The sequence below is a fragment of the Mycetomoellerius zeteki genome, unplaced genomic scaffold (genome assembly GCF_001594055.1).
Source record: "Mycetomoellerius zeteki isolate Tzet28-1 unplaced genomic scaffold, Tzet1.0 scaffold19, whole genome shotgun sequence".
Lineage (NCBI taxonomy): Eukaryota > Metazoa > Arthropoda > Insecta > Hymenoptera > Formicidae > Mycetomoellerius > Mycetomoellerius zeteki.
The window spans coordinates 1,687,349-1,712,415 of NW_017256854.1; the positions used below are offsets into that span (position 1 = coordinate 1,687,349).

Below are 25,067 nucleotides of genomic sequence, written 5' to 3' on the forward strand. Positions count from 1 at the left end.
GTCATAAATTCGGCACTGCACAATACCTTCTCTCTTTCTCCATCTCTTCAGCTCTCTCTTTCTCTCTCTAACTCAGCTGCGTGATAAAAATCCAGTCGCGCGCGCACCCAGCTAAATGCGTTCGAACATTCATTTCACGCACGCGATATACATACGCACGCACGACCTGTACACGTGTCGACGAATGACGGAAACAAAACCGTATGACGAGAGAGCTTTGAAAAAGCTTGTTCGCGTCTCGGATCCGAATAAACGAATGATTTGCCGCGCGTCTCTACAAACATTAAAACGCTGATCGTGCAAAACCAATTTCTCTCCTCGTTTTGTACGTGAATATTTTTAACTTTCTCTGTTTAGGTTTGCGAAATAATCGATATTTCTTTACAATCTTCAAAGCTTAAAAATGTATCAGATGTACAGTCAAAAAGCGACTGGAACTGGAAATTTATACTTTTCTAATACTATTAAAATGTATAAATATGAAATAGTTTAATAAGAGAGATCAATATTTATATTTAACAATACATGTTTATAATTTAAATGAAAACTTTCTTATTTTAGTTTAATTATTTTTGTAAAACATCAACTTTTTATTAAAATAATTGTTTATTCGAGTTCTAAATTTCCACCACAAACTCTTTGTATTACTTTGAAATATAGTATAAAAAAATCTGTAATTTTTTGTATAATTTTTTTCATTTTGTTAAAAAATACTTGTAATACAGCCTTAAAGGAATCAAGTGTTGAATGTTACCAATTATTAGTTTTTAACATTTCAAGAATCCGGAGAGAGAGAGAGAGAGAGTTCATGGAATCTTTTTACTTTCATTACAAGTTTTCAGAAAACTTCAGTACGAAGCTAGATATTCTTGGTTTAAAATTAATGTTGAGTTAATAACAAGTTACAATACTGACGATGATTCTTCAGTGAAGGCTGAATAAAGTAACTTTAGTTATCTTAAATACTTAAATGAAACCGGCTTGAATCTGCCCTCCGTACAAATCGAGTCCAATATCACAATGCCGATGGCAGATCCACTTTCGTGAACTCTAATTAAAACTCTTTAATCGTCTTTGTTCGCACTCGCGAATTTCTCCGCGGTCGGGATGAATATTAACTTTGTTCTTGTTTCTTGTCACGTGCCGTCGTAATAACGCAAATCATAATAAATGCAATATGCACCAACTGCTCTCTTTCTCTCTCATCTCTTTCTTTCTCTCTTTTAATTACATCTGGTGAAAACGAAATATTTCCTTCTTCCGTTAGTTAATTTCATTCATTAAGCATTTATCTTGACAGAATCTCTGGATCGTACTCATCGTGTATCGTAGAATGATTTTTATCTCATAGGACATCTTGTGAATATAAGGATTTAAATGTTAAACGAAAATAGAGCTTCGCAACTCATGAACTCACCTGCTTGTTCAGAATGTCCCAGATCTTCAGAGGCGGATCCGTTTCCTGATTACGCGAACTTCGTCTGGGCTGTGCATCTCTTTGCACCAGGTATAACGGTCTCGATCCTCGCACTGCCCCGTGATCAGGTAAGATACCGGCTGCTGATACCGGCTCCTCCACGTGATATTGCCACACCACTTGCATCGTGTCGTTCTGAAACATAAAAGAAGATCCAAAATCAAAACGAGTGTCTCGTTCTCCGCTTTTTGCCGCCGAAAAATATCGATAAAGAAACGGGGCTACAAAGGCCTGCGGCTTTGTACCCAGGTCGCTGTAAAAAGCTGCTGCTTCCCGGAAAGAGTTACCTCATATACGACGCGAATAAACGTCCTCTGCTGAAGATTGCGCGCTTGGCTGCGTCTTTTAATCAAACCTTTTGTAAAATTTACGATCAAAAATTGCACCACTGGCAAACTATTGTAAGTCATTTTTATAAACTTTAAAAAAATAAAAGAGGAAAATACATTAATTTTTATTACTAATGCAATTCCGATAACGCTTTTGTTTAATATAATACATCAAGAGAAAAATTGCGAAGCAAATGTTACTTACGACTTTTCTTCGATATTTATTCGTTACAAAAAAATTTGATTGTGATGACGAAATATATATATTCTGTGAAATATATTTCATTAATTGTAAAAAATAAAAATAAATTACTTATTTGCTAGGAATAAAATTTTATTTCGCCATGTTTAAACAAAAATCTATTTCAGTGAAGTAAATATATATATATTTCTCACAAATAAATTTTTAAGCATCTTTTTCTCAGCATATTTTCATACACATGATTGAATATAAATATAAATACCATATATATATTTCGTGTGTGTGAATCAACGTAAAGTAACGGTGCAAAGCATTTTTCTCATCTCGTATGACTTTTAATAATTCCGCTATTAAAACTCCGGATTGGATTATGTTTACGACCACCCGGGGTGGCTTAAGCCTTTCGGCACCCCTAAGTTCGCGAGGGGGTCGATTGCTCTTGGCGCGCGCCAATCATCTGCGGTCGCGCTGCGGGCATACGCGATTCACCCCCCGAGAAGAAAGGCGGCCATCGAGGGTGATCGGGTCATATACCAAATGCAAGCGGCAATGTCCCGTCCGCCTGTCGCGGTTGCCCGCGAAACGTACACGTGTCCAACCGTGCCAAACTTGGGGTCGCTTTTACACAAGCAAGCCACTTACACGTTGCGGGACAATCGCGCCTGATTGGGGACTGACCATACGCGGGCTCGTTAACCGATCCGTTCAAAAAAAAAAAGTCACTCATTGACGCGAGTGGTAGGAATAAAAATGAGAAGCATGCAGTTATTGTCAGCCGAATTTGCAAGTTTGTAATCAAGGCAATTTCTGTATCGACGCTGATGTTTTCAAGTGATGGCAGACTCTATCTTCTTTAATCTTTAATCGATTCATTCTGCTCATTTATTATAATGGGATAAAACATAAATTGGAGCAGCAACCTTTTTTAAAGGTCATTTTCAGAAAGAAGTAATATCTTAGCGACTTGCATAATGCTTATTTTGTTTGCATAAAATAAAAAATATGATTTTATATTTGCAGCTATGACTTGGCGCTGGCGAGCCGCAAAAAATTCACAGAAGAGCCATAAATTGCGCATGACCAAACTATAAATATATGAAGACACACACCGAGATGGATGGATTAAACGAGAAATTGAGATATCTTTCATCGAGAAGATATGAAAAATTAACATTTTTTTAAATTTTAGTTTTTAGACTAGTATGTCATAATATTCATAACATATATGGTACATACATAGATAAGATAAATGTACCAGTTAGCGAAATGATAAGAAGCTTAAATACTAAGCTTTTGGCACGTGCGACTCTAAATAAGTTCGTCTTATTTTAATTTTTATAAATAACGATTTTATTTACAAAATCATATATATCACTGAAAGCTTAATGTTTAAATTTTTTATCATTTTATCTAATAATTATGTTCACTAACTGGTACATTTACTTTATAGATTTATATATTGACATATTTTCTTTCACATCATCTTTATGTAACCTTCATATATAATAATTCATATTGTTCGTACTCAATAAATTCAATTCAATTCAATTCAATAGAGAGAGAGAGAGAGAGAGAGAACTGAATATATTTTAATAATATTTTTTATATTATTATAAATGTAATTTTTATTTATAATTAAAAGAAATAAGAAAAAAATCAATAATTATTTTTATTAATAAAATAATAGAGATTGTAAAAACGCACATGCTTAAACATATTAAAACATTTGTAACAATAATTTGCCTAAATCACTTTGAAACATTAACTCAGAAATATTAAAGCGGGTACCACGGGAATTCACATCCATCATGTTCTCGATCGTTATCGACCCCTGTCTGCCGCCATTAACGTATCGGAGACCCAGATTAAGAGCGTACTTCGCCACTCTAGACACGTCTCGGCGTGAAGCAAAAAAATCGTCGGCGGAATCACAGAAGTCTCGCAATCGGCGACGTACAGATTTGCAAACTGCTCACGTGTTACCCATTCACGTTCCTCGATAATCGCCGAGCCTCACGTCGGGTCTACCCTCTCCTCTTTAAAGAGGCGAAATCCCACGTCCGTTAACTTCGCCGACGTATAATCATTGGCGCACCTACGTTTGTTTCCGAATTGCTTGAGACAATCGGGCGCCATTCTCGCCTGACTCCACGAGGAAGCGAGGAGATAGAATACGACGTGGCGACCCAGATCCGGCAGATCGAAAGATTCCCGAGGCCAAGATGGAAGGTCGATCGAAGGAAATGGGCATCGCTCTGAAAGGAATGAGGTGGGAATCACGAGATTCGCCAACGATCGATTTCGGAGACGCCCTTCGACTACTTACGTACTCTCGTTGTCCTTTCTTCGATCAATCACATTACAGTTTCTTTTCAGAAGGACATTACGTTCCAGTGTATCTCAAAAGTACTGAATTTTAATACCGCAACGACAAGCTTCGGAGCTATCAGTAAATAACGTTACGTTATTCTCTAACGAATTTTAAACAAACTTTGCCCTTTGAAAGAATTTCAATTTATCCGGCTTGTTTATCCGGGTGCATAATATCGACAATTAAACGGTTGCGAAAAAAAGCGATCATTAAATTTTCATGATAACGCAAAAATTCATTCTGATCACAAAATCCATAATTTAAGGAAAGCGCAGCTGAATATTATAAGTTTTTTGCTTAATATTTTAAATACAGGCTAAATTAAATCTCTCTCACAACATTAACGACTCTTATTACTTTTTTCCCCCTGACTTCAAAAGAGATCCCTATCTAGAGACGATAATAAATGCATCTTCTCTTCTGCTTTTTCTTTCTGTTTCTGTGTTTTCTTCGTACATAAAGTTTGTAATTAATTCGAAGAGTTCTAATATCTCATATTTCATCGTGACAGTTCCGACATAATTTCACATTTTATCCTCCATAATGTTGAATATCACGATTCATTCATGGTTACATAACTACTTTTTATTTTATCTTTTTAAGTCATTCTTCGAATCTCTTCATTTGCCTTAACTAACTTATCTCTCTAATTTAATTTTTAACTTTATCTTGTAATCGTTCTACTTTATCTTGTGATCATTTGAAATATTTTAATTGTTACGCATTATATTATTACACAATGCACTTTCATTAAATGACTCACAAAGGATTTTACGTTACAGCATAATAGATATCCTCTCTTTTATCTTCTATTTCGTTACATTCTTATGTAGGAGTTTCCCGGAAAATAGTACCTTGTGAGTCTCGTTGATCGTCGGGTTCAAAGAACGCGGTGCTATTGTGAGATTCGAGTGCGCTGTTCGCGATGCGAGTAAGCCACGTGCTCGATCTCAGAAATCCTGATTTAAAAGATCCACCTAACCCGCTGCATCCTTAAGTAGATTGGCAAGAGGAAGAACGATGTAGAAAGAAGGATGTAGAAGAAGTTCTTTCGGAAGCAGAAACGCTGTCGATGTTTGTAAGGATCATTAAACGAGGATATGTTCCATGGAAAACATAACTATGCGTTAATTATCATGAGGATGCTTATTAGAGCTGCTCGTAAACGCCAGAAGTTGCGGCATAATAAAAAGGTGTGTGGTAGTGTACAGAAAATTATTATATTTAAAAATCGCTTCCAAATGAGAGGAAATATTACAAAAATTTTAAAAGATTTCAAATAACATTTTAACAAAATTCTTTAATTATATCAAGTAACATCCTCATTAATTTATAATAAAAGGAAATAATATTATAAAAATTTAAAGATTGCTGATAATATAACAAAATTCTTCAATAATTATCACACACACACACAAGCAGCATCCTTATTAATTCATATAGGGGAACATGGTGTTCTTTTGACCGGTTGTACCTTTAACCATTTGAATTTATAAAAAATCTATATTTTTAAAAGTAAAAATATGTAGTTTATAATACAAGTACCAGAGATGTTTTATAACTTATAATTATAACAATGAATGAAATTATATTCGTGTGAAAAATCATTTATTGTTTTCAAGCATTCGAATTAAGTAATTTCAAGACGCTTTTTAATCTCATAAAATGTAATATATGTATTCTCTCTTATGTTGGAATTGCTTAAAATGTTAAATAGATATTCAGAAAAAAGTATTTAAAACTTAATACGGTCAATCTTAACCTATAATTTATAAAAGTATAATAACAAAGTGTAATAACAAATAGAAAGTAAACAAGCGTTGTATCTTTAACCAGTAACTGATATTGTACCTTTGACCAGTCAATACGACGTCGGATAATCATTTAGTTTAGCTATCTCACCTCCAATATTAATAAAATTATGCTCATTAGATGCAATTTTGAATGAAATGAACGAAGGACACTATTTTTGCCAGATTCAATCGTTTCATGACAAAAACGAAAATCGCCTCTTTGTATGGCAAAGTTTATTTTTATATATTTTATATATAAAGTTGTATATGTGGTGTAAAAAGACATTAAAAATATAAAAATATAAATAAAATTAAACTTTTGTTAAATATCTTAACTTTTTACATACATTTTATATAATACATTGGTTAAAGGTACAACACTCCCTGGTCAAAGGTACATGGGTGTTGTACCTTTGACCAAAATTCAATTTTTTTCTACTGTAAAAAAAGATGTACAAAACATAACAATTTAAATCTATAAAAAATATTTGTTACTGTCAACACTTCAAAAAATATTTTAGAATTTTTTGAATTTTTAGACATCAAAATACAGTTTGCACAAGAAAAAATGTCAAAATTGGTCAAAAGTACACCACCTTCCTCTACACACGTCTCATAATATTAATAAATTTATATTTTTTTATAACAATACAGATAGTATAGATCGAATACGATAAGAAATGCTCTCTAAAGAAACTAAGCACACATGCTAATTTATTTATCATTATTTAATTTACGTTACTTCTTCCACATATTATAATAATTGTATATATTGCAACATTTCTGTAAAAAGGTATCTCTACTAACATACGAGTAAGATATAAAAGAAAGAATTTTATTTGAAAGATAGGCTAGATAACTTTGCGAAACAAGATGTAAGCAAGAAGACAAACGGAACGGATTTGAGATTCGAAGACATTCTCTACTAACTCAAGCGACGTTTCTTTCGCGGGACAACTTTGTTGTTCGTTGTTCTCGCAAGCCGTAAATCTCTTCCACTTGTTCGTTTTGCGCACTAACGTCCTTCCAACGTCTGCCTGCGTATCTACGTTAGGAACAATCGTAGTTCGCAATTATCCGTTCCAATAGTCGTTGGGTCAAAGGGGAGAGGAAAGGAAGGCAGAAGATCCCATTTCGTAAGTTAAAGATGTCAGTCGCGATGTGAGCAAATGGCGCGCGAGTTCCCTTGGAAACTCTGGCATAAAAGATTTGGGCCACGTGCTCTGTGGAATCCCAAAGTTGAGTACGAAGAGAGAGAGAGAGAGAGAGAGAGAGAGAGAGAGAGAGAGAGAGAGAGAGAGAGAGAGAGAGAGAGAGAAAAGGGAGCATAGTACTATAATAGCGCCTAATAGAGTTCCCCTATTACACGAAGCGAGTAAGGTTATTGTTGTTGCAAACTTCGTTCTTAGATCCCGGAAACGATTTCGATCATAACGTTAAAACAATTTTCTGAATAACAGTAAATTGAACAATATTATCTTACGGATAATTCAATTTGAGTATCTGACAATTATCTAGCTAGAAGTCTCCGATAACGAAATATGATTATCTTCATCTAATTTATAATAGTAATCACAAATCCGTTAGAATGACTTGAGGTTGATGTCCTCTCAGATTCGAAATCTAAGGGTCAATGTAATATTGACGTTACTATAAAAGGGTTACAATAAAGGGATAACAAATAGGAATCATTCGGCCGAGCACGCGAACTATTCTTCGAAATTGAAAATCCACTTCTTTCCTCTCTTCGAAACTTCCCACCCCTGTTCTTCCTCTTCGGTATTACGCCAGAAATCGTATCTCACGGCTAACGTCGCGCGGCAGTCGTTGAATTTAAGGAGCGTACCCCAATTTCGGGGTTGAGAGATATCACTTGCTATGTGAGCAAATGACGCGCTCTTTCTTCTTCGGAAAACTCCGTTTTAGAAATTCGATAACGCTCCCCGCTTTCAAATCGTCACTTTAGCGGCGAGCTGGAGGAAAAAAAGTAAAGAAACGACCCTTATGCGATCATTGAAAATGATACATTTCAGTAATAACATTAAACGTATTCAAAAGGCGGTTTCGAATTTGAAAATTATCGAAATTTAAAATTGAGATGTTATATTCAAGGTATATTTTCAGTGTCAGTATCAAAATATCAAGAATATAGCAATTTTTTAAATGAAGATCATTTTTTAAATTAAAATAATATTTATGATTATTCGAGTATCTCGAAGTATTCTATTAGCATAAAATATAATTTATGATACATAGGTAATCGCAACAGATTTCAGCTAATTGCGAACGCAAACACTCACAGTTTCCTCTCTTAGAGAACAACTCAAGAGTCAACAATGGTGACAATCGTTTCACTTTGACACGATGGAAACAACCGCGCTTTCTGCGAGCTAACTTTCGAGCGTATTGAAAATATCTTCCTTTTCATAAAAAAAAAAGGAGAGGAGCACGGCGAAACTTCGACAGCACGGACAGTTTGCTTCTCGCTGAAAGAAGGACGACTCCTGATGTTCAGAATATAGACAAACCGATATCCGTGAGTAGCTTCTTTCGAAGGCAACGTTAATTGCCTGGAGTGCAAAAACCGACGGCCAGTTATCGACGAATCAGTCCACGCGGCCGTCCCCGTTTTTCCCCACCTCCACTTCTGGCATCCGTCTTGTTCGCCTGTCGTCTTAGCCGAACGCGCGTTCGCAACCCTGATAGGGAAAACTAATATTGAACATTCCTAAGTAGAATGCAAAGGGTGCGACGAAGGGGTGGCGATGAGGGCCACCATCATGCGCCCAGGGAGAAGCTCGAACTGGAAAGTTTTAAAAAGCAATTAAGGGCTTCAAACTCCCAACACACTCGCTTCTCGCCTGCCTACAACCCTGTTCAATGCCGCTCAACCCCTTATACCCTTCTCTTTCTCACTCTTCGTCATCTCTTCCCCTCTTCGTATACCCTCATCATCCGTGGTGGACATTCGAGGGCTTGCTATCAGCTAGAATTAAATTATTTCGTTATCCTTAAGGGAGCTAATATATTTTTTAGAAGAGTGTAAGTAAATAACATACTCTATTAATCACAATAGTAATTTAGAAATATCATGGAACGTAGGAAAAAATATTATGTGGACTTATGTGCTCAGCAAAATACAATAGCTATTTCTATCTGCTATAATTTAAAGATTTTATTATTTAAGGAAATGGCATATAATCATAAATCTTTTTTAAAATTGAACGTGAAATATTTTATAATAATCATTAATTTTTTTGAAACAAGAAAGTGAAATTAAAGATAAAGATTGCATTCTCAAACGCTAAGGAAACTACTGAATATTTCACGGAATTTGTCCATTTGGTACAAATGTTTAAACGTGTGTATCATAAATAAGTATAGTTTGCCATAAAGTAGATAGGAGTTTGCTCGCCACCTGGGAACGGCAGAGGTGCCGAATCGATAATCTCAGTCTCGCGAGATCCAGCTAGGGTATCTCGAATTCAAGTACTCCCGCGAGCGTGAGCGCAATTTGCAATAAAGCAATACGCGGGCTTCTACATATTTATCACCGTGAAACGTAAGGAGAAATCGATAATAGTGCGGCGAATACCAATCTGGTCGACGGGATCGAATCGGTTCTTTTACAATCGACAGTCTCGATTTGCCGTAACGAAAACATACGTAAATCGGAAAATCTTGCCAGGATCTTTAGCACAACTATATACGGTGTTCAAAATTTTATGGAAACATCGAATTAAAAAAATTTAATATTTGAATATCGATAATTTAATTGTTTCACGGATGATTTAAAGCCAAAGAATTTTGTACGTACGTTAAATTTCAAGAGAATGTAACAATATCTTTTATTTTATAAATTTTCAAGTAGCATTTATTAACCCTTTGTACTCGACGCATATTTTTCACTAGAATTTCTGACATAAAATGAAATATATACATAAATTAACAGTTATAAAACTATATTTTTTTACTTTGAAATTTGCCCAGATATATCGAACATAAACGGTCATTGTCGTCTCTCACTGGCCACTCGAGTTGCTACATGAAACCAAGTGGCGACTGAGAGTCGCCGTTCGAGTGCGAAGGATTAATTTCGTAAAAATTTAACTTTAAATACATGTATGATACTGAAAATGTTCAAAAGCTTACGACTTGACGATCAAATCTTCTGTTTAAAAAAAGGATCGATACATTCGTTGAAAGTTAAGCGATTGGAAGGAATGGCGAGGAAACTGGAACATCCTGTGGATGGCGTATGTATCCACCTCGGCTAGAGTACGATATGTACGCTGTACGTGGTGCAATCATTCGTAACGCCAGTGCCATTGAAAGTGTCGCAGGCTCGGTTACAGGCAGCCCAGCGCACCTACATCGATTAGATTCAAATACGTATCAGTGTTTCGCGTACACGCGAGAAGAATACTTTATGCGCATCGATTTTCCTCACGGCGCGTGCAGCCCGAGCTTCGTATTCGCGTTTAAACGCTAAACGTGCCCGCCTATTTCTCTGCGGATTGATACGAAACGCGATTTTCATATGTCAAGGTAAAATACGAGATTTAAAATACAATTAGAATTAATCCATAGAATTAAATACTTCATCCTGGAATTTTATCAGTACTACAGATATCATCATTGTATTCAATTGAAAACGCTTAAATCTTTTTTAATGTACACTGAATCAAAACTGTACATAAATACAATAAAATATTCATTGAATTATGAAAAAATAATGAAAATTAGTCCAATGAATTCTCATAATGATTTAGATTATAAAACTGTTACTAGAATTCATTGCAAGAATGAATATATAGTTGTATAAATGAATCCAGTTATTGTATCAATGAATTAACTACGTTAAATCGAACATTAAGTCGGACATTGATTGATCATTCATTGGACCAAAAATGAACAAAATTTTATTCAGTGTAACCATCTAAAAGTTTATAGAATGTAAAGAGACAATTTAAATATTGATCATTCTATATATTTTAAAATATCGTCTAACAAGATCCTTTTTAATAAATTCCATCTAATCTTAGTTTTTTCTCAATAATGAAATCATAAAGCGAAAAGAAGTTCCTTTTCCATCGTTGAAATACGATTGAATTAAGTCAACCGTGCCTTTTGATAAAATCGCGTTCATTTTCTTTAATTAGACAGGTGCGATATTCACGAGTCTCTGAGATAACTCCTACTTCATGTCGACTTACGAACTTCGAAGAATTCCAAATAGGGCTGCAGCGTAGTGTCAAGTACGAGTAAAATCGCTTTATCATGGCGACGCAAAGCAATTCCTTTTCCTCGTTTCCATTCTGCGAAGTTCCTCCCTACGTCGGCTAAATAATTTTGGAATCGCGTGATTAAAGTTCTCACGATTAAAGTTCTCACTCCGTTTGAATAATGACGCGAAACGCGCGCACGTCAGTGAAGATACACAAGCTATCGGCGCTTGTTGTGTTAGTTTTCGTACTCGGCGCTGCATAGCCGGCGATAAAACGAGCGCGATCTCACACGGATATCTAACTGCAACAGATAAGACGGCACGATTCTCGCTCGTAGATGTATGCTACCTCGCATATATCGCGCTATACGTTTAATGAAGTTTAACAGAATTAAAGTCGGCGGCATTCTGGAGGGTACACGCGTAAGATGAGCCTGTGAAGATCGATAATGACCTTTAAAGAGCTTCAATGAATTGAACTTTAATATTACCTTTATACGAATTAAATACATTTCTGATTTTATTTCTAGAAAAGACATCAGTTGTATTTGAATAAAATTTATTAGAAGTAAGAAGAGAGAGAGAGAGAGAGAGAGAGAGAGAGAAATAGAAATAGAAATAATCTTTGTGATCGCTTGTTACTTAATCTGTTCTTTTTATGAAAATTATCACAAATCAATTATCTATAATAATAGTTTGTTTTAAAATCTCTTTTTTATATATCATTATGTAGATCAACTGTGTAAAATTACGAAATACATACGCAAAGAGAATAATTTTGCTGAAATATTTAAAAATTTAGATAGATACTGAAAATAATTGTGTTAGATCATCAAAATTACATAGAAAACTCAAACGTGAAGAGTAAAGCTCTAAACAGTTTTGACTTTCTAGTATTCTGCAGTTTGCGCGTCTTATATAATTATTTTGATAAAAGCTCAACAAAATTATATAAACTAAATTTTTAAGTATTTCAGCAAAACTATGTACCATTTAGGAACGCGATTTTGGAAGATTTATTTCTGATGAATTATTTAACCATTTATTCTTCACAGTTAGAAAATTTGTGTTAAATTTAACAAATTTCACGTGTCCTAAACATTCATTCAAATTTTTGTGTTAATAAAACATAAGATAAATATATTAGAAAGCAACACAAATATTATATAAAAAAATTAAAACAGAGGTACTGACGCAATTTATAAGCAAATTGTAGTCTATATCCAGTAAAATTAACATTTATGAAATGTTAAATTAACACATACTTTATTCATTCATCTTAGAATTTATATTTAAAAATATATTTTCATGTTATATATCTACTTATTCATGAATTGTGTTACTTTGACACTAAGAAATGTTGAATATTCAAACTAACACAAAATATTCAAATAACATAACATTAAATTAACACTTGAATATGTTAAAAATTCAACACAAAGTTTTGACAAAGACTTGAATAAACTGTTTCCAACACAAAAAGTTTTTAGAGACGCATACTCGCAGATATTGCCGATTAATGCAATGTTTTCATGAGATTAGCAGAACGTGTTATTCTTTTAAAACTCACGGGGCGACTATCGAAACTTAATCACGTATACTAGCGAACTTCGTCGAGAAACATTGATTGGGTACGCTTGTGTACTGGGTGTTGAAAAAGGATGGGCATCGCTAACAAGATTCTATCGTTTTGCTTGGTGTATCGTTGGTACTCTCTTCATCAACGTGAAGCCGATGAGCCAACATCGGCGAATACGTGGCCACCGGCGTACCTGAGCACATCCTCTGGTATGTACCCAGTCATTAACGGGTAAACTCAGTCTAAACTTCCCGGTGGATCCTGTCAAGGACCTCGAGCAATACTCACGAGCGTTGTTGCAACGTAACTAAGCGCGCGCCGAATTCGCCCGTCGATGCTGAACTTCGGTGCTCGATACGCGAAGATTAATGACGATCGCTTAAAGTTTCCGAATTAACGATCCACATATATCATGTACTAGTCAAACCGGCCGAAAATATTTGCACTCAATCATTAGCAAATGTTATTGATTCCACATATACGGAGATTACAATTTGTTTACACGTGTGGCGGTAAATCCGTCTGTAGACTTATGCTTATTTCATGAGGCAATTAACTGCCATTTTCATTTATTGGCTATTAATTAATGTTACGATTGTTTAATGAAATGACGGCTGAATAAAACATGTGTTTTGTTTCGCGTCTGCAGCATTAGTAATGTACACGTTTACTATGTTAAAGCGTTAATATCAACTTGCGAAACTAAAACATTAATCATTTTATATGTAACTACGTATGTATATACTGAATTTCTATCTCCTGTCTCATACACAATACGTGTAACGATGAAAAATTATCGTGAGATTTCACGTAGCGCTAATTTATGATTAAGATAATAAGAGAACGAGTTATTACTCCATTTCGTATTGAATTTTTATTTTAAAGTCACTTCAATAAGACAACTTTTAAAGTGAAATTAAGAATTATACCGAGTGCCAAAAACGTTAGTGTGACAAAATTTTGTGTTTTTATCAAATCATTACCCTGGTAACAAGTTGATGACATTTATCATTATTTTAACGACGTCTTTAATATCAACTATCCTGGATAGTAACATATTTAAACAAATTCTAGAGTGTTAATTACATTATATTAAATATAAAAAAAATTCTGCACCCAAATATTTTTATTAATTGATAAATCAATGACCATTCTATTGGCTGCCTGAGAGAAATTATCTATGGAAAGATACCATCGCTGATGCATTTCCGAAGCGACTTAAAACTTGTACATATCAAAATTAAAGGTGGCTATTGTGAATATTAATTATTATTTTTAGTATTTAATAAGCTGTAATTAACAGTCCAAAATTTGATTCTTTTTAAATATGTCATTAATGATTTGACAAAGACGAAATCTTATGGTCAAATTTTTTTGTTTCTCTGTATGTTATAAGTCTTAGTGTAGTGCAAGACAGTGCACGTCGTCTTGCAAAACGTTTTGTCCAACTATTTTCGATCATTACTCATCCACGGTCAATAAACGCATCCAGGGCGTAGCGAAGCGATAAAAATAGCCGGTCAAGACAGTCGACTGTCGGAATTAGAGAGTGGAAACCACCCTTATCGCTTATCGACGCACAACAAAGCGGCGCGAGCAAAGCGCGAGTATTCGCGTCAGCAAGCCGCGCCGAGGTGAGCACGAACGGCGTTTGTATAATTAACGAGCTTGCGGTGGGGGTCTCTCTCTCTCTCTCTCTCTCTCTCTCTCTCTCTCTTCCGCCTCGCGGGCAAGGTTCTTGCAGGTTCACCCTCTGGCAGAATCGCATGTGTTCATTCCGCGGCGCGCGCCACTTATGCCGAGAATACTGAATTATTCCGCAGCCGCGCACACGCGCGGTTCCCTCTCCTCGTAATTCTTCGGCTATCGATTCCGCGTTACGCCGACTATGTACCTCCGGCTTCTTCTTTTCTCTCTCTCTCTCTCCCTCTCCCTTTCTCATTTTTTTTTACTTTTCCCAACGCGGAAGATACCACTCACTGCATTAAATGACCGAGTATCGATGTTCGCATTCACGCCGCGCCAACTCAATACGGAATTCGTCGCCATAAATGCCAAGAATAAGTCCCGTGGTTTTTCACCCCGCGTGTTGCGGGAAGTGCGAACTTTTCCCTGAAGGCTTGTGTCCTCTCTCTTTTTTTTCCTTTTTCTTACCGACAGCACGCGATAGGAAACAACGGTGATATAAATAAATATGAAGCGCGTGTAAGTGCGAGAAGCAAAGGAAAAATTGCACCTGTCAAATCGCGCGTAATATGGACGTACGGAATAATGTAATTTCGTTTGGAGATATATACGCGTTTTACTGCCATTCAAGGCAAAATAGTGAAGTGCAGAAGTTGCTCCGAATTGATGATGCTCGAAGAGCAGAGATTCGAATAATTATCTACTGACTCGTAATTAAACAATCGACCATAATTTTCCGAATATTAATAAATGTTGGAAACTAAATGACCACCGATCAGTTGTTCTACTTGCTGCTTTACATGCCGGAGTTCTAATTTAATCCGAAGCACAGAGTACAGGGATACTCGACGTTGCTTAGCGAATGATGCTGCGGCAGGATGAGACGTCGTCCTGGCTTATGACGTTGACTGTCGTGTCAACGAACCAAGGAATCCCTAGGGACCCCGTTGTCGACATGGCAGATAGGAGGGCACTAAAGTTCGTGTAATTTAGCTATACAGCGCAGACTCTGCCTCCACGTATAGTCGCGTCAATATTAATCATCGTCGTCGTCGGCATCGCAAAATGTTCGGGAACGTGGAAAATCGGAAACAATGAGCGGTCATATCCTCGCAAGCGCGTATAGAATGGCGCAGGTCTCGAGAACAGACTGATATTTGTCGGAAGCAAACGTTGAGAACCGAGCCGGAATCGTCCGGATCTCTTCTCTGCGAGATGTATTCATCGAAATATATCGGACGACATTCATTTCACGATTTCCTATTTTAAAAACGCTGCTGTTAGTGCTGCTATACCTTCGTGACCCGATATTACTCAACAAATATAGGAATCTTTTATTTTTGTGCAGAGTATAACATGGAGTGATGGAAATTACCGCTCATTTCATCAAATAACACACGGAAAGAATGATTTTGCTGAAATATTCAAAAATATAACTAAATACAGATCTAAAAATAATTTTGTTGGATCATTAAAATATTTACGTAGGAATTTCAAACATGATGAACTGGCAAAATTGGGACATTCTAATGTAATCAATTTGAACGTCCTATATAATTATTTTGAATAGTCTAACAGATTTTTTAATAATAATCTCATTTTTAGACATGTATTAGTGTATGTGAGAAACACAATCGATAAATTAGAGTCCTATATCGATCGAAGCTAGATCTTAAATGCTTAAATAATTCAATCTTGAATCACTAATATGATATATATGTACTTGACATATATACCACACTTGTAGTCCAACGAATTGCGCGCCAAAATATTTCCGGACTAAACGCAATTAAACCACTGTAGTAATTTCATGAATTAAATTAAATTCTAATTTCGATGCTCAAACAGGCATCATATTTCAAAGATGTTAATATGCTGAAAAAATTATTTTCAGATCTGTATCTAGTTAAACTTTTAAATACTTCGGTAAAACTATCTTTTCCGTAAGAATGATGATAACGTTGTATATAAAATATAAAGCACAATTTTTAGTGCTTCATATTTACGACCTTTTTCACTCAAATATCCCTTAAAGAATTTAAAGTACTTTTTTCCAACAAAAGTTTCGATCGATAATCTTCCGGTACTCAACTGAAATAAATCGCTTTTTGCAAGGTAAGTTTCAAGCGTGCAAAAGTAACAAAACTTTATTCAGTCACAAAACGTAATTCAGCTTGAAATAATTTCTAAATTAACGACCTTTACATCTATCGCGCCAGAATTGTAAAAGCTGTAAGAACGATCTCAGCAGAATGTAATAACATTTCAAATTCACTTTCTTAATTCTGTCCAAGTTTCAACGTTCAATTTACGCAAATCTGAAAACAGAGATACGCTGTCAAGTTTGTATAACTCCTGGTGGTGAATGAAAGACGGAGAACGAATGGCATTCAGCTCTCGCGATAACGACTGGCATCAGCGGTGGTGCACCTTCTCGCAACCCTCGCGAAGCTTAATGCGCACGGAAGTAGAAAGGATAGAGCTGAAAGAGGAATCGCGGAGGCAGTGGTGAAACCGAGAGAAACGTACTATACGTCAAGACAATAAGTGCCATTAAGATAACGGCGGTGGGGAGGCTTAGATAACCTCCGCATGAACCTTTTCCGCGAATCCGGTAATGGAAGATCCCGTTTTATTCCGACGTTATTTTTGGCGTATCCGTTAGGAACTTACGGGTGTTCCTTGCTTTTCGGTAACGATCCAATCTCAGTCGACGCGCGCGACTGGCCATTCGCGATTCAGATAAGCGTGATAAACCCCCTTCATTCGGAAATGTCCAAGCATTAACCCTCAAAAATGAATCTACTTTTCTTCGCTTGAGATTTTTCTTGAATTTTTGCCGCAAGTTAAAACGTAGCGTAGCTTAAACTTGTTTTTTCATCAAAAATTGTTCACAAGCGTTAAATTCTGATGTACGGTTATAATTTATTCATATTTTAATTTCCTTAGTTGAATTGAAAATTCTATATTCTCGTTGTGAATTTCGTGAGAAATCCTCTCGAGGAGCTATAAATAAAATATCGCTTTTTTGTCTGCTGCAAAATTCTACCATCCGGCAGAAAAATTTAAGATACGGAATTGACATAAAATGATTTAACAAGTCCATCTGCTTTTGTCTTTGATTTTGGTGGTTATTCTATCAGAATTTTTAGATCAATTTCATTTCGATTCTTGCAAGGATATGATATATTTATAAACTTCGTTTCTTCTTTCGCGATAATAGTATTGCTCATGATCTTGAAAATGAACGAAGAAGAACGAGAAAGAAAAAAAACGTGTTTCTATAGAACACGCGCGCGAATAAAAATCCACGCACATATTACCACGCCTACCACTTTTGCGTCTTATCCCGATCAGTAATTAGCCCGTTTGTTCGCCGGAAGTGAAGAGGCCGATTGCTGATTATTATTAAAGGCATCGCTGATTGGATAAAATCGACGCTACCGTGGCAAGCGAGTTCTTTCTCCGGCATTACTTCCGCCATTTCCTTTGTCCCCGTTTTTTTTTCCCTTCTGGTTTTTCTAAAAATGTATATTAATAGACTAAATATATAAACTCACGAAAATCAAATTATATTCGTACTTTGTCAAATTTTATGATCTAAAAAAGCACATTTTTGAAAAAATAAATTGAAAATTTTGCGTAATACATAAAATAAATGAATTACATTGCAAACGTGTCTATAATACTATATTTATTATAAATATTTAAAAATGTTCAGTTAATATCGTTACTCTTGGAACTCATCTCTTTTCTTTCTGAACGAGTATAATATCGTCTGCGGATTCGATAACCGGGTCAAAAGAAATGTGCGCGATCTTCTACAATCCTCCGTAAATCCTCTTCTGCATCTTCGATCTTCTCACGAGGAGTTCACCGCCGGAAAGCAAATGACGCGAGCACGCTGAATACGCTTTGCGAAGCGCGAATCCGCGCGTTGCACAGAGGTTTGCGGAATGGATGACGCTTGCAAAGGGGTGACGAGATGCAATCCTACAGATGCTCGAAAGACGAGGAAGGGTTGAAGATATGAAGAGAGTGGTAGGGTGAGGATAGGATGGTGTTCGACTCGGTGGAAAAGCAGCACGGAATAGCGTGGATCGCGAGAGCGAAATTGGAGATCGAGTGGCAAATGCCGGAAGAGTGGCTGTGCCACTCGGCGGTGCAAACGGGACTATTCGATCAAGTAGGATGGAAAATGGAGAAACGCGTGTGCGCCCATACGCACGAGAGAAACCGGAAGATTGGTGCGACGAATAAGCCGTGCCAATAGAAAGTCCTCGACATTCGCGTGGATTCGGTCTGGTGGTCGAGATTCGTATATATTGCAGCCATTGAATTCGCCGGGTCGAGTGTGCGGGAGTCGATCCGATGAACGGATCATCGACTTTCGAACGTCAATTCGGAAGTCATAAGTCGATGGTAAACTTTCTGCTCTGCATTTTCATGCGGATTAAATAAATATCAACACGCCCAAGAATAGAGCTTTCCGCGCCGATAAGCTCGGAGAGCGTGAGGCTGAAGAGATATTGTGCTCAGGAACGTAAAACGACAAACAAGAAGTCACTTTCGTTCATGGGAAGAACGATTTTGTTGAAGTGTGTAGTAGCTAAAAATTTAGCTAGATAAAATCTAAAAATAATTTTGTTGGATCATCAAAATAATTACGTAAAAATCTGAAGCATAATACGTATAATGTTGTAAAAAGTTTTGCACGTATTCTAGCCAGTTTGCACATAATTATTTTGATGGTCAAAGTTATTTTCAGATCTGTATCTAGTTAAATTTTTATCACAGCAAAACCGTCCTTTCCATGTTTCGAAATAGAAATTAGATGAATATTAAGATGTTTAAGAAAATGTGAATAACGAGAAGCAGAAAATATCATGACAAAAAAATCATCTTTTCTCGCATTGATTGTGAGAAAAAGTATAGTCAATTTTAATAAATATTTAGTTGAATACTGCCGACTAAATATTTATTAAATATAAAGATATATTTATTTTATACAATTAATTTGATTTAACAATCATTCTTTTTGCTGAACAAATATTTATTTACTGTAAGTAAATATTGGCAGTATTGAACTAAATATTTATAAAAATTGACTATATTTTTTTCTCAGTGCGTCGATTCTATAAAGATATAAATTCGAAAGCTATAAAGGTATAAATTCGTTTTCATTTTCACGTAAATTAAGGATATATCAAGAATATGAGAAATGAGATTTTTCACGCGAGAAATTTAAAGTATAAAATAATAGGACATTTGTCTGCCATTCTCATTCAACTTTATTGATATGGACGAACTGTCGCAGAAATGAAAAAAAAATACAGAATGTCGCGAGCTTTTCTGAATTCTTTTCAAACGCAGATATAAAATCGATGCTTTAAAATGACAATGATGGATCATTCTCCTGCTTGATAGGAAAAAGATGTGTAATTTGCCAAATACTCTGTCACATACTTCGCCAAGTAAGTACCGAGATAGTGCTTGAAGAATGAAACTCTTCATGCGGGGAAAATTTAAAATACGAAGGTTGAAAAATTTTCGAGGGGGAAGGATGGAAAGAGAGATTCTTCTTCGCACACTTCTCATTCGACTTCGCAGGCACGGACAGCGAATTTGTCGCAGAAATGAAGGGACCATGGGTGCAAAATGTCTTATGCGATCTTCTTTGAGAATCGTGCGATCGCTAGAAAATGAGGCTCCATTGAACACCCGGTTATAGAAAAATGGATAAATGCGAGCATTCGGTGCAAACATCTTTTCGATGTGTGTATATTTGTTATGATATCAATAATCAATAAAGATAAATTGCACCGAAACATTTTGGTCTCGAACGACGTTTTCGAAACATATCAAATATAACATAATCAAATATAAAATTATATCATTCTCTTACTTCAAAAGTGACCTAACTAAAAAAGCATAGTTTTTGAATTATAAATGAAAATGAATTAGACAAATATTGCCTTATCAGTCTCATTAAAAATGAATTAACTCAACTTCATAAAAAATCGACAAACGTTACAACTCAAAAAAGCTGGTTTTTATAAAAGTCATTTTTATATTCCGTTGCGAAATGAAAATGACAGAAGTGATATTTGATCATGTTAAGAATGTATTTTTTTTTGCACTGGAATATTATACCTATTTCATTAATCAGTAATTTTTACCAAGTTGAAAAATAGTTTTTCCTTTTTCTGAAACTTAATTTTTAAGTTGTGCCATTTTTTTGAAGTAAGGGGAGGAGCGATATTTATATTACTGAAAGAAATAGAAAAAAGTAGTGTGTTCATAAAAAGCTCTCTACATTCACAATACCGATTTTGTTGTTGTATCATTTTAAATGTTATATTAGATATTAAAAACCACATTTAATTTTTTCTAATAATAATAGAGAATAGCTGATTCATACAATGGTTTAAATTCTGTTGCAGACATCGTTTCTATCATCTATCGGCTCTTCCAGTTTTCACAACGTTACTTTCTGTCCGTGATGCACCTCACAAAAGGCACACAGGTTTGCTCGTCATGTCGATGTGGCTGAGACACGTCGTGATAACTACCTGCGTTTATAGTTTATCTGCAAAAGTGACGACGCACATTAACGTAATGCGGCGTGACAGCCCAAGCTAGATGCGACTTCCACGTATCTGCAGTTTGAACCACCTCGCTGTCGTCCTAAAACTGCATTCGGAATTTCTGGTAACTGGTAATATCATTCGCGCACTATTAAGCCGTCACAGCACGAACGAGTTTAGAGCGAACGCTTTCCGCAGTCTGCGCAGACAGGAAAGTTAATTTCAACGATGCGTCAGGAACGTGTAAGCGGCGAATAGCGTTAAAACAGTCGCGAAAGAGATTAGATTTATTATTCCTCTTATGCATTTTACTTTTATTTATATAATAGAAATAATTATATTCTTCTCTCGTTTTGAGCTTATATCATCGTTGTAGCGATTTAAGCATCATTTACCGTATTCGAAACAGGCTCGAATACTTCGTGTGTCGTTAAACTAACGATTTTGCCAAAGTTTGTCACTTTGTGTCGCTTATTATTACTTGCGCGCGCTCGATTAAAGATTTGAATAGTGGCGAAAGTGATATCGATTCATTCGGCAAACTTTAGTATTAATTGAAACTTCCGCTTCTGCACCAAAAATAGGTGTTTCTGAATTTGTTTTTCTTTTCAAGGAGAATAATTCATACTTTCGCACACATTTCGAGTTATATGTGGTCATGCAATTCTGAGTTTATTCGATTAATATGAAAGTTATATATTCAATGTCAGCGTCCAATTTTGATCAAAATTTATTAATCAAATTAAATTGCAATGCAATATGCATCAACTGACGCGACATTTCAATACTAATTCCTTTGATTAAAGAAAAAAAAATAGAAAAAAGAATCGTCATATAAAAATGTGTACCAATAATTTTAAATATATTTAATATTATGAATTTTATTAAATGTTAAATGTACAATTATATACAGACGAACCATTAAGTTTATTGAATGTAATTTATCATTCAATTAAAGATCTAAACCAGATTGTTTAAAAAAACATCGCAACAATTCAATTTGTTATAGATAAAATTTATTTATATCTCTTCGATATTTTTTTTTGTAACAATTTTAACTTTATTAAGTAATTTTATAAAATAGAAAGTAATATTTTCTCTCAACTGAAATACCTGAGAGATACAGCTTGCGGAATGCTTCCATGGACTCGTTCGCTGCATCGACTTTCAACGATCTGCAGTAGACGTTACAAATCAAGGAGGTAGGGCAATGGATTAATTATTCCAGCGATAACGATCACTCTCCGAGTTCTCGATATCCGGCGCTCCATCCGAAGTAATTTCGAGTCGTAGCTCGAGATGGATCTCGCTACTCGTTTCCGCTGAGCGGTGCGGAATTGCACGTACATACGAAAGATACGTCGGCTGCAGATGTGAATCGATGTACGCGTGCACGTACGCGAAAAGACGCGCGGACACGACTTGCGATATGCAACTTGGCGCCGCGCCGTCGTCTCTTTTCGCGCGGAATCCAATCGGTAGCCAGATTCCTCGACGATATTCGTCACCGAATCACATATTACACATATGGAACGTACAGGATGGTTCACGAAGGTACAGCAGATGTAACCGATCGATCTTGGAAGCCATCTTCAAAAATAGTTTCGCGAGATTCTTCGTACGGTTATGAAACTGCGACTATTTAAATTTTAAAAAGGATGTACAAAAAAATTATTCATACAATATGAAAGATTACAATATGAAAAAAAAAATAAGAGCAGCGCTTATAAAAATAAAAAAAAATCTAATCTTTTACACAAAAAGATAAATTAAAGGGTAAATGAGGATGTAAAATCCTTTTGTTTTAATATCCAGGACCTTTTTATAATAAAAATTTTCTTTTTGATAAATACTTTGTTCAGTTTAATTGAGTTTTTAAAAATATTACATCCAGGAATATGTCACATAATTTTCAATTCAGAATTCAACCATATATATATATATTCGTATGAAGCTTTTTATCTATAAAATAACAAAATCAAATCTTAAGGTTATACTGCCTCATTGTGGATCGCACTGTATAATTTTCCATCGTTCGCTGAATACGAGCTCGTAGACGGGTGAGAAAAACCCATCGGGCGAGCACTGTTTGCGAAAATTTCATTCCGAACAAATTCCCGTTCCTACACATACACCACAGGTACCAATGGCGTTTTCCTTTCGCAAAGTACATTCGCTCGAAAGTTATTTCTGTGGTTTCTGTATGCGTGCATCGTACATTTGGGGACATAAAATATTTCGTAGAAATAGAAGAACGGTGAGTTGGGTCAGCGTATCGACTGCATGATGACTGGGACCTTCACTCTCAACTCGCGCTTGCAAAAGCAATTTTTCCGAGATGTCTATAGATCTGTCTATACATCTATAAAAATATATATTTTCTCTTTTACATTTTTTCCCCGAACAGCAATACCACCATTTGCTGATTCATGTATGTCGAAGATAAAATATATATATATTCTTAAAAATAAATTTTATTGAAATCAAGTTTAAAAAAGATGAAGACTGCACGAAAACGAATGTTTGCTATTTTTAACGGTTTTATTATATTTTAGTGTTTCGAACGATAAACCGAGACTAGTATCGGTACCGAAACCGAGACGAGACTGAGACGAGATTTAAGGTCCGAATTCGAGACCGATATGAGACTTTTTATATCGAGTCTCGTCGAGACTCTCGAATTTTATAATATGTAAGATACATTTTCCAACGCGTAACATATCTACATATATATAGTCTTAAATTTTAACGTTCTGAAATTTATCTTTGAGATTACAAATCAAGAATTTATGCATAAAATTATATGTGTCGATGTTTCGTTTAAGCTATTCCTATGTTTTCTAATAACTAATGATGCTTTAGAAAATAATTAAATCATTAAAAAAATATCCTTTAAACCAGATATATTCATTTATTTTAAAAAAAATTTAAATTATTAATACACATAAACATTAGTACAAATTAATAAAATAGTTTAAAATTTAATTAATTCATAAAACACACAGTGAATAATTTAAGTTTAAAAGTTTAATCGCATAGAAGAAATTGAAAAAAACACTTATTATATTATAATTATTGAGACCGACACGAGATTGTCTGTCATTGTCGAGACTAAGCTGATACCGAGACGAGACTGAAAATTTTGAGATTAAATCGAGACCGAGACGAGATTTGAGCTTATAGTCTCGTCTCGTCTCGGAAAAAACCGAATCACTATTTATACAGATCCCACTTTAAGAATCTGATTTACATTTTATGTGATACTTTTTTTTATATTATTTGTATCACTAATGTTCTACCAAATGTAGTTTAATTTTAATCAAGGTTTAACCCTTTGAAACATGGTGGTAACCCACATACGTTACCACTTAAACTTCTTCAGTTTTTGGTTTTTGTCGTTTATTTTCTAATTGATGCATTTAGGTCTGGTTTTTGATGTTTTCCTGGTGTCTTAGAAGTAGAAAACTATTAAAAAAATAGTTTAGTAGTTCTTATTTTATTTATTGTAACAGTTTTATAAATAAACAAAGATCAAAAAAACCCTTTTTTTCGGAAAAATGTATGCTTCAAAGGGTTAATACTAACTCATCTAATTTTTAAAACTAGAAAAAGATGAAAATTTAGTTAAACCGAGATTAAAATTAAACTATATTGCTAGAAATTGACATAATTCGGTCGATTATAATAGTTCCATATGATCGTTGGTTTCAAGCATGCAAATTCGCCTTAAACTCGCGCGGGTCAAGGCCCCTAAACTACAGGACAGGAAAATTTTTGGTTTTGCTCGTTCCAGTTTGTGGCGCGTCGACGGTAGCC

At 35.2% G+C, this 25,067-nt stretch overlaps 1 protein-coding gene across 1 annotated transcript in view; it reads right to left on the bottom strand.

The window, feature by feature from the left end:
* The window catches only part of olf413 (DBH like monooxygenase olf413), a 234,811-nt gene that overhangs the window by 13,579 nt on the left and 196,165 nt on the right, over positions 1-25,067 (bottom strand). The window contains exon 5 of the mRNA XM_018446888.1: positions 1,418-1,612. Coding sequence (XP_018302390.1) covers positions 1,418-1,612 — 195 coding nt within the window. The remainder of the gene's footprint in view (positions 1-1,417; positions 1,613-25,067) is intronic.